Source organism: Diadema antillarum, unplaced genomic scaffold (genome assembly GCF_040938485.1).
Source record: "Diadema antillarum isolate AM-2024a unplaced genomic scaffold, OU_Dant_1.0 scf00000223, whole genome shotgun sequence".
Classification (NCBI taxonomy): Eukaryota; Metazoa; Echinodermata; class Echinoidea; order Diadematoida; family Diadematidae; genus Diadema; species Diadema antillarum.
In genome coordinates this window covers 299,940-314,628 of record NW_027271112.1, presented here as the reverse complement: position 1 = coordinate 314,628, position 14,689 = coordinate 299,940, and the positions used below count along the sequence as shown (strand labels likewise).

The 14,689-nt window shown below is 39.5% G+C and overlaps 1 protein-coding gene across 1 annotated transcript; it reads right to left on the bottom strand.

Annotated features, from left to right (window-relative positions):
• Positions 1-886: 886 nt before the first annotated feature.
• On the bottom strand, positions 887-14,485 carry LOC139724600 (large ribosomal subunit protein uL5). Its single transcript, XM_071635734.1, has 5 exons — positions 14,471-14,485; positions 9,559-9,709; positions 6,714-6,820; positions 2,018-2,260; positions 887-1,055 (listed from the first exon to the last, which is right to left on the bottom strand). The coding sequence occupies exons 1-5, from the start codon at positions 14,474-14,476 to the stop codon at positions 1,026-1,028; spliced, it is 537 nt and encodes a 178-aa protein (XP_071491835.1). The 5' UTR covers positions 14,477-14,485; the 3' UTR covers positions 887-1,025.
• Between the last annotated feature and the right edge of the window lie 204 nt (positions 14,486-14,689).

The window sequence follows — 14,689 nt, the reverse complement described above, 5'->3', positions numbered from 1 at the left end:
CTTCAGAATAACGAGCTGTAACCAATCACACCCTCCACACACACTTCGACCACATACATTAAAATTAGTACAGCAGTTGTATACAGTACATTACTGTACACTGTACAGTCGAATCCTGTTATTATGACCAGGGCCCTGTTTCATAAAGCTGTTCGTAAAGTTACGAACAACTTACGAGCGACTGGTGATCAGTTCTGATGTGCTGTACATATCAGAATTTCCATAATTCAGCATAAGAACTGATCACCAGTCGCTCATAAGTCGTTCGTAACTTTACGAACAGCTTTATGAAACACCCCCAAGGTCCTCCGTTGTGCTTTCACACAACACTGTTTATGTACAGAGTGTATATAAATTACAGTAATTTGTATACTGTATAAAGCTGTTATTTCTACAAATTTTGTATATTGCAGTTAGACTACAAATTTTCAGAAATGTCGCCATGCGCTAATAAAATACTGTAGTGCACTTGCGAAAGCCTCGGTGTCATTTTACGAAAGTGACATCTCGTGAAAATGTCTGTGACCTCGTCATTCGCAAAATTATCTGTACATAAAAATGACAGCTTATACAGTACCTTAGTCGTCTGCCAATGTGTACAAGGCTGTGTTCGTTTGGGGTGGATGTAAGTGTGTGTGGGTTTGTTTGTTCGTTTGTTCTTTTCAGACCACAATCTTAATCAGTGTTTATGAACTGAGAGAAAGGTTGTTTATGTTCCATGCAAATCCATCATCTAGGCTTGAACTGAATTAGATTTTACTCAGACTTCCCGACTCATAAACCTTGAGGAAAAAGTTTTTGGTGCCTTCCCGAGACTGGCTAGTGTTTAAAGCTAAGATGACAGAGAATACTGCTCTACAAACTCGAACACTACAAATAAAAAGAGACTGGAGTACATTCTTGGCGTGTTGTTGAGTTTATTTGTACAATACAGCTTTCATGGCATGATGAGAAGAGTGGTGTAGTGTTGATGCGGAGGAAGCTGACAAAGCTGCCATAGAGGGCGGTATGGAGACAGGCTGGGCTTACTTTCCAGGCAGGAGGATGCCGTCATACTAGAGAACACAAGACAACAAAGACAACAGAAACAAACAGAAATGAAAGAGTAAGCAGACGATTCTAAAGTTGTTAGTACACAGTGTGGACTGTACTATCTTTTCAAATTTGTTCTTTATCTTTATTCATCTTGTAAAGAAATGTGACACTATACTTGTACATGTACTGTATTATAGTTTACTATGCTTCATTTGTCATGAAAAAAAAAGAAGAAAAACATTTACATAAAAAAAATTCACACTTTCAGGCTTTGTATTCAAACTCTGTGCATAAGCTAATGTACACATTCAGAAAACAAGAAGAGGACACACAGTTGTGCAGCAGTTTTATCTCATCTTTGAGGTGTGAGATTTGGAGTAAACTTGGCCACTCACAATCTGATGACAAAGAATTTGTAATTTGACTCAGATGTAAAATTCTCATACTTCAAGTAAATGGAACCAAATTTTCACGTTTGTTGACTAAACCAATAGTAAGCACTGCAATTTTTAGTCATAAGAACGTTTTTTATACATGGATGCATAGGAAATGTCCCTTAGAAGACCACATGTGCCATCGGAATAATCTGCATTCTTCAGCCCAAAGGAAAATTCCTACTAAATCTTACCATGCATTCTGAATAAAACAAGGAAAAGATAAAAGGATTCAATTGTTGTCTACCAGCCAACCAGACCACTCCAAAAACTGCACTGTACAACTTTGATTCCTTTGCTTTATAGATTTTTATATAATACAACACTGAGGCCAACCTATCTTGAGAAAATTTTTCTGCTATTATTCCTTTTGCCCTTTGTGGACATTTTTTAGACTTAAAACTTTCTTATTCTCACTTAGACATCAAAGAGCCTATATGCACAATCTATGTAAGCAACAGTGGATTGCACAAAGTACAGAAGATCTGTACTATCAATGTTTGAATGTTTCATCAGATCTAAAAAGTGGGTGACCCTTTATGACATACCTTCTGCTGGAACCACTTCATGGCCTCTTCCTTGTTGACTCTGTGGGAGAAGCCGATTCGACCCCGTCTGCGTCGCTTGTGGCTGACACTGAAGCCAGGCCGGCCCAGGACCACGTAGAAGTCCATGCCGTAGATGCCAATGCTGGGGTCATACTTGATGCCCAGATCAATGTGCTCCTGGATGCCAAAGCCAAAGTTGCCAGTGTCGGAGAAGTTGCCTTTCCTCAACTCGTACTCCCGAACCTGGGAGAAATCACAGATGGTGTAAAATGCAGTGGGTACATTGCAAAGTAAGTTATCGAACACACACAGCCAACCTTACAGGCCCCCTCTCCAGATCTCGGCCATAGACCACGCGAAAATTGGCACACACATTGCCTATGACATAATCTATGGTATCATGAAGTTAATTTTTTTTTAAATTATCATTCATGCTAAATTATGCTAATTTATGCATAATGATGCATGAAATTAGACAATTTGGTAAATATCAATAAATAAAGCTCAAAACAGGCACATCTTTTGTGTAAAGATTCTTTTTAGTGTCCTTAGCAAATGTAAGAAAAAAACTGTGTCATGTGAAAAAAATTTCTTAAGTATTTTATTGTTTTTTAAATTTCTAATGTATTTCTTTCAAGAAAATATGAAAACAAGAAAATATGTTATGAATTGATTTTAATCAATAAAACCCCAAAATAATCATGCTTTTATGAAATTTGCCAGTAAGCACAGTTTCCATTGAAATTGTACACAAATTCACGTTTTTGAGCAATTTTTGGTCTGACATGCACATACCTACAGTATATTTATGCACAACTTCGAAACCGCGCGCCCAGGCATCGCAAATTTGGTGTCAAAAGATGTGGGAGACTTGAAAGAAAAAGTCATGAAATGTCGCGGTGAAAGCTTTTTGCGATAGCGATACAACGCATGGAATGTCGGGGGGGGGGGGGGGGGGGGGGCTTGGAGGCCCCCCTCCCCCAGCCTATGTTAGGTATTAAGTAACAATGATTTATGCACATGGCCATTTTACATCATAAGCATACAGCTTACACTTGGCTCTGAGGGTACATAAAAATGGATAAATCTAAATGGCTGAAGCTGAGTTTTTCTCTTTCTAAATTGGTGTACAATAATGATATGTGATCAATGGATGCTCTAATTGTTCCTCTAATCATTGTTTCCATCATCTTCAATCACCATCACCCATTCATTTCATCATCATTGATTCAATGATCCTGCTACTTAACCCTATCTGTGTCACGGGCTGATTTAATCGGCCCAAAACCTGTCAAGTAAATGCTTTGGCCGATCTTATCGGTCCTATTTTGATTGACACGATTACTTCAAAGGCTATGACACTTTCACTCTATAAACTCATTTGTGATTGGCTAATAGTGCAAGGAAACGATATCCACTGTGAAAAAAGCTTCCCCACCTTCAACCAATCAGGAAAGCCTTCTCAAAGTCCAAGAAATTGTGATGGCCCCACCCATGTTTATTTGCATTCAATGTATTGTGTACAGTTTTGCCATAGGTTTCTTGTGTGGAGAACTTACACGAATCTGTATATGTGGGACTGTAATAGAGATCGCCTTGTGCGATGAAAAGATCGTACACATGGGTCAGTTTTCATCTATTTTATCTAAGTCAAAGTAGCAAAATATGAAGTGAAAACATTCAGGATGGGGATTTTAACATCTTTGAATTCTGTGACGGGGTATAGTTCAAGTAATATCGGCCTCATAAATGATCTGTAGAATAGATGAACACTGCACATTCAGTGCAGCAGTTGTAACTGTTTACTCAGCACTAACAGCAGTGCAATGGGTCTCTAGTTAGCCAGAGCCAGCAGGGCAGGTGTAAAGATCAATAGGGTTACAGTAGCCTCCTGCTGGCTGCCTGAAGCTGTACAGTCTTGATGTTGGGGTATGTTTGACTGTTTATTATCATTACATAGGAAACCATCACTATGTGAAACTTCAGTTCAATGCAGGTTTATCATAAAGAAAATGACTGCTGTGATAGGTAATTCTGTTTCAATAAGGAGAGTGCAGAAAGTCGTAGACTAGCATATGATGATCAAGTGGAATGGACACTCTGATTTTCAATAACAATTTTTATCCTTTCTTATCATTATGGCAATATCATGGGACAAGATTAATCCAAATTTAATATAAAAAGCACAATTCAATTTGTATTTTCAGCTTGACAAGATACAAACACGCTTTATCTACTTTCAGGCCAACATTCACTAAATCAGAAATTACACAAAATGTGTGAAATCTAGGTTGTAACTGCCACAGACTTTTGTTCATTAAATGAAAAGTACTGATGCTATTGAGGAAAAAAATCATATCATCTGAAAGCTGAATAAATTTTCTACAACATATGTGAGACCTTTTTGTGATGCAAGAGCATGTTGTGTGAAAAAATGAAGTGGTAACATGTAGAAGTAAGTCTGCAATGATAATTATGTGAAATAAGAGGGCGTCCTACTTAAAATTGAAGGGCGCCCTCACTCAGATTATTATGTAATATGAAAGTTTAGACCATAAGCTTTTAATTGATGTATAACATGACACATTCATGTTGATAATAATAACCAGAAATGGCCATCAACAATCTTGTGTCTGCACACTGCAAAATGTCTGAGCAGTCTGGCAACGGCGTATGTGACAGAAATAGGGTTAAACCCTAACTTGGCTGGGGGGGCCTCCGAGGCCTACCCCAACGACGTTCCGCACAATGTATCGCCATCACAAAGCTTTCGCCGCAATGTTTCATGACTTTTTTCATTTGAGTCTCCCGCATCTTTTGACACCAAATTTGCTATGCCCGGGCACGCAGTTCCAAAGTTACTCATAAATACGTACATCAGTATGCATGTCAGACCAAAAATTGCTCAAAAACGTGAATTCATGTACAATTTCAATGCAATCTGTGCGTACATGCAAATTTCATAAAAGCATCATTACTTTTTGGTTATATTGATTAAAATCAACCAATAACGTTCCTGTTCAGAAGAGTGTCGCGGACAAATTTCACCAAAAAGAAAAACAATGAAAAACATACAATAAAGTCGGAAAAACAAAAACTAAATATGAAATTCAAAAAACAATAAAATACTTAAATTTTTCTGATGGCAGAATTTTTTTTTCTCTTACATTTGATAAGGACACTAAAAAGAATATCTACACGAACAATGTGCCTGTTTTGAGATTTAGTATTTATAACAAAAGGTCTGATTTCATGCATCATTATGTATAAATTAGAAAAATTTAGCATAAACGATAATTTTTATGAAAAATTAACTTCACAGTATTTGAGATTACGTCACAGGCAATGTGAGTGCCAATTTTTGTCACGATCAGGCGGTCGACAGCCGAGATCTGGAGGGGGGCCTGGAAGGCCCCCGCCCCCCGGGTCTATCATCTATTTATATAACCTATATATATATATATACAAGTTGTATAACCTATTTAAATAGTCCGGCCTAGTCTAGGCCCTGTCGCACTTTTCAGGGCAAGCTACGCGGGCTTGTTGCATGTGGGGATTTTCCAGCATACCAGACAATTTCTGAGGGCGAACAAGGATTTGGGCGAGTTTTGCATCATGTGTCTTACTTGCTGGGCGCGTTCTACTCAAGTTCTACCTGCGGGTATTCTGTGTGACCTGCATGCCAGGCACATGAGGGCTGACAACTCAGTGAAGGAATTCCTCTGATGGAATGGCAGAAGTCCCACAGAATGTCATTATCTTGGCCGCGTACGGGCACTGTAAAGTACGTGTACCTGCGTGGGAGTTGCTTGCGAGTTGCTGCTGCTAAGGGCCTCCTACTGGCGTTCTGCGTGGACATCTGAGGACAATCCCAGTGACTCACCCAGAAAAAGTTTTGGTCATGCTCAAAACTTGGCTGCGGGTAAATCGGACTTGCGTGCGCATCTCTGGGGAACCACACGCGAGATACCCGCTAGGTATTGTCAGGTGCGGACCAACTGCGGAGAGCTCCCGGTAGCAAATTTGTTTCCCCGCACGTCAACCCGCAAAACTTCCCCAGATACGGTAAGACAAGGCCTTGAGCATGCTTAAAACTTGTTCCGAGTGACTCGCAGGGGGGTTTGCCCACAGAGGTACACGCAGAACACCAGTAGGAGATCCTTACAGGCAGCACCTCGCAGGCAACTCCAACGCAGGAACTTCGCAGTACCCATAAGTCGCTCATAACAGAAAACGGATTGGTTTCAAAGCTCTCACGCAGGTCACAAGGAATACACGCAACTAGAAGGTAAGTAGCACTTGTCTAGCAGGTAAGACACAAGCGCGAAACTCGCAAACATTCTTGTCCGCCTGCAGAAAATTCTCTTGCGTGCTGGAAAATCCTTACTCATCTGCGTAGCTTGCCCGGAGAGGTGTGACACGGCCTTTAGAGTTAAATACAGGATCCAGGGATATCCAATAATTTAGAAGCAGGGCTTGTTATGTAAAAAGAAGAAAAAAAAATCACACATATGATACAAAAACATGCAAATTAATATTTGCCTTGAGATTGTGTTGTAAGGTCTTGAGTTTGGTTAAAAAAATTAGTTGGAATTTCAATGTGCACCAACTGACTTTATAAGATATCTTCCCTAATCTACATAACCTAAGAACAACCTGCATTCCAAATCACAAATTGGACAGTTGGGTATCGTACCTTCAAGCCCTTCTCAAGGATCTCCTCCGCCTTGGGTCCACGGACGGTGCAGTGGACAGCGATCTTCTCATTCCTACGGATGCCGAAGGAGCGCACAGTGTAGCGAGCTGAAAAATAAAGGAAAAAGGAATAAAAAGAGACGACATCTTTGGACTTCTCATCTTAATCTACACAATACAAAATATTCAGATTCTGTCTCAGATGATTTCAAAAGGCTACATAGCTACATGACATACAGGAAGGCCCTAGTCACAGCATCAGCTCTCAGACTACTGTGTGTTTCCTATCAAATTGTGTGTAATACCTAAAAAGTCAGGGTGGCTTTTACTTTGTGTAAGTTCTATTATTAATGGCCGCTAACCTCTGATAAAAAAAAACCAAGCAAACAAACAAACAAACAAACAAACATACTGATGCACAGCAACAAACATTCTTTGAAGGCAACATCACATTTTGGATGAAATTCTACAATTAAAGTTAGAGATATCCAGAAACTGAGTAAAACAAGCAATCCTAATAAAAAGGTGAGTACCTAGATCGCTTTGTTTTGGATATGTCAGCCATTTCAAACCAATTTTCATCAAATAAACACTCGTTCACATTTCATAGGTTTCTCATCTCACAAAAAAAAAAATGAAAAAAAAAATGGAAACCTGAATCCTCATCTCACGTAATACACTTACAGTAATTTGTTTGGCTTCACAAAATTTTGATATTAATGAAAGACAACTAATGAACAAGAAACTTTATAACAGTAGGAGTTGCCTGTATAAGGAAGCTATACTCAATCTTAGGAAGAACAGTGTTCATTTTATTTTTATGAAGATATCACATACATAACTTCAAATACTTATCAGTTCTACGATTTCAATTTTTTTGGGAGCCTCTTACAGCCACGAGATTTAACTGCTCTGAATAATGTACAGACTGTATCTCTGAACTAGTACCACAGCAATCATGAAAGAGAATGACAGCTATGGGTTGCAGCAGAGAAGTCATTATGTGCACAATTTTAATACTGCCGAGGTAAAAATAAAAGTCCTACCTCAACGCTTCATGTGCATTATATTTACTACACTATGAACTAGACCCAAACCCTGAAAATGTTTAAAGCCTTGAGGGTCCCTTGTCTTTTTTCCCCCTCCCTTTTATTTCCTACCTTGCAACAAATATTACTTTCATATTCACCTGTGATTATTTTCTTGCCGTTTCCGGCACACATTAATACCTTTGTATGGGTTGCATGTCACACAGTATAGAAACAGCATGCTTTTACAGCTAAAGCACCTCAGCAGTGATAAATGCATTAAACACACCATGCATTCAACTGGTGAATTTATTGCTTCATTACATGGTGTCCAACAACTGTGTGAATGCACCGACAGTTTGCACGAGATACATATGACTACCAATACGTGACATAAAAAGAGAGAATTTATAACAAGCATGGGCAATAAAGCATACATGTACACTATGTCTAGGGATTCAGGTAGTACATGCATGTTTGCTTACTTGATATCTCATCAAAGTTTCCCTACAAATCTGTAGCCTTTCTCATAGAAGAATAAGAAGGGGTGAATTAACAAACAGTCATGGACAACCAGTGGGAGGTTCCAATTTGAAGTCATATACTCATAAATCAACAATTTGTACTTCCCAATGTCATGCCGTGCAAGTACAGGGGTAGTTTCACTCAAAAGCCCACTGCTACGAAAGGATAGATATTGTGTGAAACATAACGTTCTGTTCTCTGAACAGCTGTGGAATCATAAATCCTGGTTTATCATGACCAAAAAGTCATTTTCCCTGTATACATTGTATCTTCAGCTTATAAAAATCTACCATGTATCATGGTGTTTCTCATATCGTAACTCAACCTAGTTTTGTACAGACAACTTTAATAGTGCAAACTCAATCTTGACAGGACGGAGGAAAACACATTGACACAATATATTAAACTTGTGTGCATACAGAGGAATAACTATATACAGTGTACATTGTATTAAAAGCTATGAATGTAAATTGGGACATTTTAATTTCATCAACTTAGCTGATTATTTGGCTATTCCATGACATTTGATCCAGCAACAATTACTCCTAAGAAGTCTGCACACACGGCTAAAATAATAAAACCTACCAACAAACATGTCCCAAACTCTAATTCAATCCTAATCCTCACAACTAACTAAAACTTAAACCCTATCACAATCCTAACCCTTACCTACATGTAAGTCCTTGAATAGAGAAAATAAGACAAAAGCAATTATTGCAGGAGCAAATGTTGTGCTACCTTATTTGACACACAGTACACACCATCAACTTTAATAAACAGAGTTGACTGCACTTAATTGTTTAGCTGTAATCTTAAAGGTATAACTTACCACTTGCAGATGAAACAAAAACCCAGCATTAGTGCTTTAAAATAGTTCTAAAATGTGATTTAGGGAGAGAAATAACCAAGTGCTGTAAAAATTTGAATCCGTACGATTGCTGTTAAGTAGTGTTAGGCCGATACACAAAATGTGAACAATAGTTATAAGAAGAATGCTTCCAGACTAAACCGTCTACAGCTATGGTTTATTGAGAAAAATACTGATATCTCCTCATATTTTATGCTTTATTACGAACATTTTATACGGTAGGATGTTTCTACAACAGACCTACACATATACATCAAATGTGATATCTTGATCATTTTTAAAATCATTGCTCCCAAAGGTTAACTGGACCTGGTGATAGATATGCACAGTACCATGCTCCTTAAAAACAAACAAACAAACAAACAAACAAACAAACAAACAGCTCAAGAGACCACTTGTTTAGTGAGCAAGTCCTACTAACCCACCTTTGGAGAAGACTGGGGACTGTCCAGTGAGGGCTTCCAACACCTTGGCTGCTCGGGTCAGCCTGTCTCCACTCTCCCCCACACAGATGTTCAGGCAGAGCTTGCGGATACGCAGCTCACGCATCACATTCTTCTTCTCCTTGTCTTTGTCCTGTTGAAAACAAAAGTCATACAATTTTAATTAGATCAAGAAATACTGATCTGAAAAGTGACTTATGGTGGCAGACAGCATGCTACGTTCATGTCTAGACTAGGAAGAATGAGATCAAAGATCCTCACACAATGACACTGGTTTTCCTTGACTGATGAAATCTGCCCCTAGTTTGGCAGCCTCTTGTTATTAAAGTGGTATGTACAGTCAGCCCCTTACTACATTCCAGACATATCTTTGGGTAAACAAGTGTGGAGACCATAGAGAATGCTGTCTCTTCCACCTGCCTCAATAATGGAAATGCGGCAGCAAAGCTTTGCTGTAAATCCTGCCCTCCAATGGCACTGGAGGCCCAAACACTACCTGCCAGGGCAGCAGGGCAACTTTATCAAACCTGCTACACCTGTTGATGGATCTATGGCTTAGTATCACACTGATCAATGACCAAAAAACAGGATTTTTTAGTTTCTTTTTTTTTTTTAAAATCTGCAACCAATCTGTAAATTAAATAAGATAGAACTCTACTTGCAACACGAACAACCTCCTCAATCGCTTCCGGGACTCTGTCCAAGTTGAAAGGCAGGAAATAAGTCTTAGCTTTTTTAAGATACCATAGATGAACTTGCTCTGATCGCCGAAATAGCCAGAGTCTACATTCAAATCAATCGCGCTTGCTGCCGTGAATGTGTTTTGTACACCGTCTGCGCTGTCTGCTCCTGTGCAACGCAGTTATCACAGCTGCCATCAACATATTGCGAGAAGCGAAAAGCATCAAACAGTGAAAACTCCATTTCTACAAGGGTTCTAAGTTGGCCTAGAGTAGCGGACCCAGTTTGCGGCAGGTTCAGGCCTTTTCAAGGGTATTTAGTAGTTTTCTGGTAAAACGGACTACAGAAATTAACTTTTTCTTTTTCTTTTTATTGGAAGAGCTTTCAAAGGCCTCTTGACACTGCATCACAATTTTGTAGAATTGTATGGTGGACAATTACCCTAGTCATAATTTAATTAATTTTATGCAGAAAATTTGCAACGACCAAGAGGACCCGGTTTGCGGCAGGGGGGGTCCAGTTTGCAGCACCCCACACAAAAATGTCCCCTGATTTCTTCAAACATTAAAATTTTGCAAAAACCAAATATTTTTTGAAGGTCCAACTAGTTTTCAGCTTGTTAGAACACTTTATTTGGATTCATTACCTCGATCCTTCACGATTTCATAGTTTTTCAATATCGCATATATTTCATCAATTTCCACCAATTTTGCCATGTAAAAACTAAAATGGCGCTATGTGTAGAAAATCCCATAGGGGTGCCGCAAACCGGATCCATCCCCGACATTTTGGTCACTGTTGCAATCCTAAAAACTGACAAAGGAAATGAATTTTAGAACATTTAACACAGTTACACGAGGAATCCTTACCATGCCAGGCCTCTTTTCATAGTAAGATTTTGTATAAAGATACAAACAAGGGATGATGGTGGTTGCCTAGTAACAGAACAAAATCTTAATGTTTTGTTGAGAGTCACACTTTTTAAAAACAGTGTGACACAGACGGTTTAAATTAGAATTATGATTCATATGAAGGCCATCATCCGAGTTATTTCATGATTCTGGTATCAAAAGAAAGCTCTTCAGTTGACCGAAAGATCAGTCTGTATCTGGCCATTGGGGAATGTTCCGCAGAGACTGCGTCTGGCTTCACGGATCCCCTCCGTATAAAGACCGAAGTCAATGATTCCGGCTCCTGCGTGGAGCAGTCGCGCACAGATCAAACGTTACGATAAACCAAATTTCAGACAGCTTGTTTACATTCAAACAAGTTTGACATGACATGACGCAATATGCAGCATTATTATCCATACAGAGGATTTTTAGAGCCCAAATACAAGTGTTATTTTGTCGACGCACCTCATAACCTCCAACCCACTTAAAAAGTTTGTTGAACTCGACCAATATTTTTTGCCGAGGCGACCAATATTTAAAATATTGGACGGCAAGAGGGGGATTCCCCAAAGTTTTTATAAACTGCACCGTGATTGGTTGAGATATATACGAGATAACCTGAAATATGAAGTAAAAACGTCTGTGATTGGTCAATCACGAATTAACTAGAATATCGTTTCTTCTAAAATTCTGTGTTCATGCAAACAAATTTCATATGTCAATCAGTTGAAATTGTTTTTTACACAATTTTTCAAAATATCACTTTCATAACAGGAAGTTACATTTAGGTTTGATGAAAATAAGTTGCCTTTTTTTTTTTGTGCATGCAGGCGCAAGGCGACGAATGATCTGCAGCTCTGCATGCTCAGCGCTATACTGCTAGATAGCCCGCGCGCGATATACAAATACATGTAGCCGGCCGCCGCTTGCATTTGCATGCGCGATAATGCATAATCGATACTGTACCGCGACGTGTACGTATACACTATACAGTAGGACTACTAATTGTAGTAGCCTAATTCGATCTTTCACGATCTACGGTAGATGTGACGTGAATTGTTTCTCAGATCTCGGATACAAATACATCTAATTCTGGTCAAAATTAGCTAGATCTCGGTCTAACAGTAACATGACGGCTACCTTGGATACATAGATCACTGTTTTATCAGAGACTGAAGTGGATTAACTTGCACTGAAGAGTGTAGGCCTACATCAACATACCATACCCCATGTCAGGATCACTACACAGTAGGAGACCACACAGCACTCGGAGTCGGAGACAGAAAGGGTAGGCCTAAGTGAAAACATTCTTCGCTAAAATCCTCTGTAGGATAATAATGATGATATTGAATGTCCTATTTTCGATTAATACAAGGAAATATTGGACTCGCTAAGCAAAATATTGGACTCGTCTTCGACTCGTCCAATATTTGTGCATAGCTCGTCCAATATTTCCTTGTATTAATCTCAAGGCCATCCAATATTATATAAATATTTGGGGTAAATTTCTCATATTGTGCAATCGAAATACTCACAGTACAGAAATTTTATCCATATCGCAACATCGCCGTTCGCTAGCTGTAAGTCGCCATTTTGAATCAGCTGTAAGCCAATCACATGCGGGGTATGTGCTTTGTAAAAAAACCACGTAGAAACTACCTCGCATGTGATAACAAAATAGATTCATACTGTATGTTTCTGCAGTTTGAACGTGACAACGTGACAGGCTGGTTGATGTGTGTTTTACGTTGAAAATTCTACCAAAATGTTGGATTATTCATTAATCTGGTGAGTATAGTGCATTCTTGAAATGTTGATTTTGCTATAGGCCTACAAGCTTAAATTTGCTGACCTAGGGCCGTGAATTAGACGCAATCGAGAAGGGTGAGGTACCTCACCCAATTTTCCATAGAGACAGTGGTTAAGAACATCCACACAGCGATGGGTACTAATACCTTCCGTCTGTCTACGGAGGAGAGCGATAACGTGAAAAATGTAAAAGACTCCTCCGGACAGACAGATCTTTCTGTCCAGCTCTTCAGTTGCTCTTCAAATGAAACAATTAAGAAAAAAAAAATACCCTTCTAGAGTTCTAGCGTCAATTACCGTATGGTCGCCACTTGTGTGTAATTCTTATACATGTCCGCGCTGGCGAACTAATATCGGCACTGAATTAGTTCGCCGCCCAAAGCCTGCCACATATTATTAGCGTGTGTGTTGTACATACGCTTCAATGAACATTTGATGAAAGAGGCATTGTCGGTCACCGCGTTTGGAAATCTCCCTTAATCTGCCACCTGAAATCCATTCTAAATCAAAAACATCCTCGCATTAAAAATGGTTTTATCACCTGTTACATATGGTAAAATATATTTAAATTATTTTTGTTTTTACGGAGGAAAAAGGTGAATTACGAATGTATTTTGAGAGTGATGAAAATCCATCGCCCAACCTGATCTCCAATCGCGGCGCGCGTTACATGCGATGTGAATGTCTGGCGACCTTACCGCAGTGGCGACCATACCGTAATTGACATTACTTTTGGAGATATGGTTAGATATTCCAAGGCCAAGGGGTGCCACAAACTGGACCCCTGGCCCTGCAGCAAACTGGCGCCCCGACTCTACTGGACTTGAATCTCACTCAGATGGGGAAAAAAAAAAAAAAAAAAATTGGTCTCTGGTCCCCATCATACCAAACAAAACCAAGAGGCCTATATAAGCAATGACACGTGGGATTGCCCCCTGTCCTGCTGCTGCGGCACGGGGCGGCACGCACACACAGGCTCGCCGGTGCTGTAGTGCGGCGTTACCTTCCCTGCTGCTGCTGCCAGGCAAGGCATGATCATCATAGGGTTATCTGTTGCGTGTGTACAATTTTGTAGTTTATGGAAATCCGAGATCTCTATAATCATGTATACGATTCCCGTTAACAATTTGAACTTTACGCCATCATGCCTGCCAAAGTTTTCAGTAAATGTACAAGATTTATGATCGTGTTCTCTGAATTAATTTACCGTAATGTGTAATTTAAATGTGCGTCATGTCGCATGTGCACAGTCGAGGACCCAAAAGCTACACTGCTCTACTGTATGAGCCACAGCAGTCAGGAACATACCCGCTGCTGGCACCGACAACCGACCGGTATTTTCAACATCCAATTTACGGGAAAAGGGATCAGTTTTGAAAGTAATACAACATCCTTAATGTTAATCAGTAATTTTTCAAATGAATAACGGTGAAAGTAATGAGGGATTTGTTGTCATGACACTAGGATGGATACGATTCTCATGACTGTGATTATTAGTTCTCTCCACTCACCGCCATGTTATCGTGCAAAAGATCGATCTGTATCATGTGTACAATTTAAGTGGGGAGCTGGAGGTGCTGGTTGAAGTCAGCCAATAGATTGAGCGTCAATGCTACACTGCAATATTAGCATTGCCGAATTGATCATAATAACTACAAGATTCGGTGGAATCACGAAAGCATTGTACCTCCTCTAGGTCGTGACACGTGACTGTGTATTATGGGATTTTG

Bases quoted from the DNA above. Each gene is read 5' to 3' on its own strand.
- LOC139724600 (XM_071635734.1), bottom strand. The intron at 2,261-6,713 runs GTACGATACCCA...GATTTCTCCCAG, and splicing joins TCCTTGAGAAGGGCTTGAAG to GTTCGGGAGTACGAGTTGAG. The intron at 1,056-2,017 runs GTATGTCATAAA...TGTGTTCTCTAG, and splicing joins TGAAGTGGTTCCAGCAGAAG to TATGACGGCATCCTCCTGCC.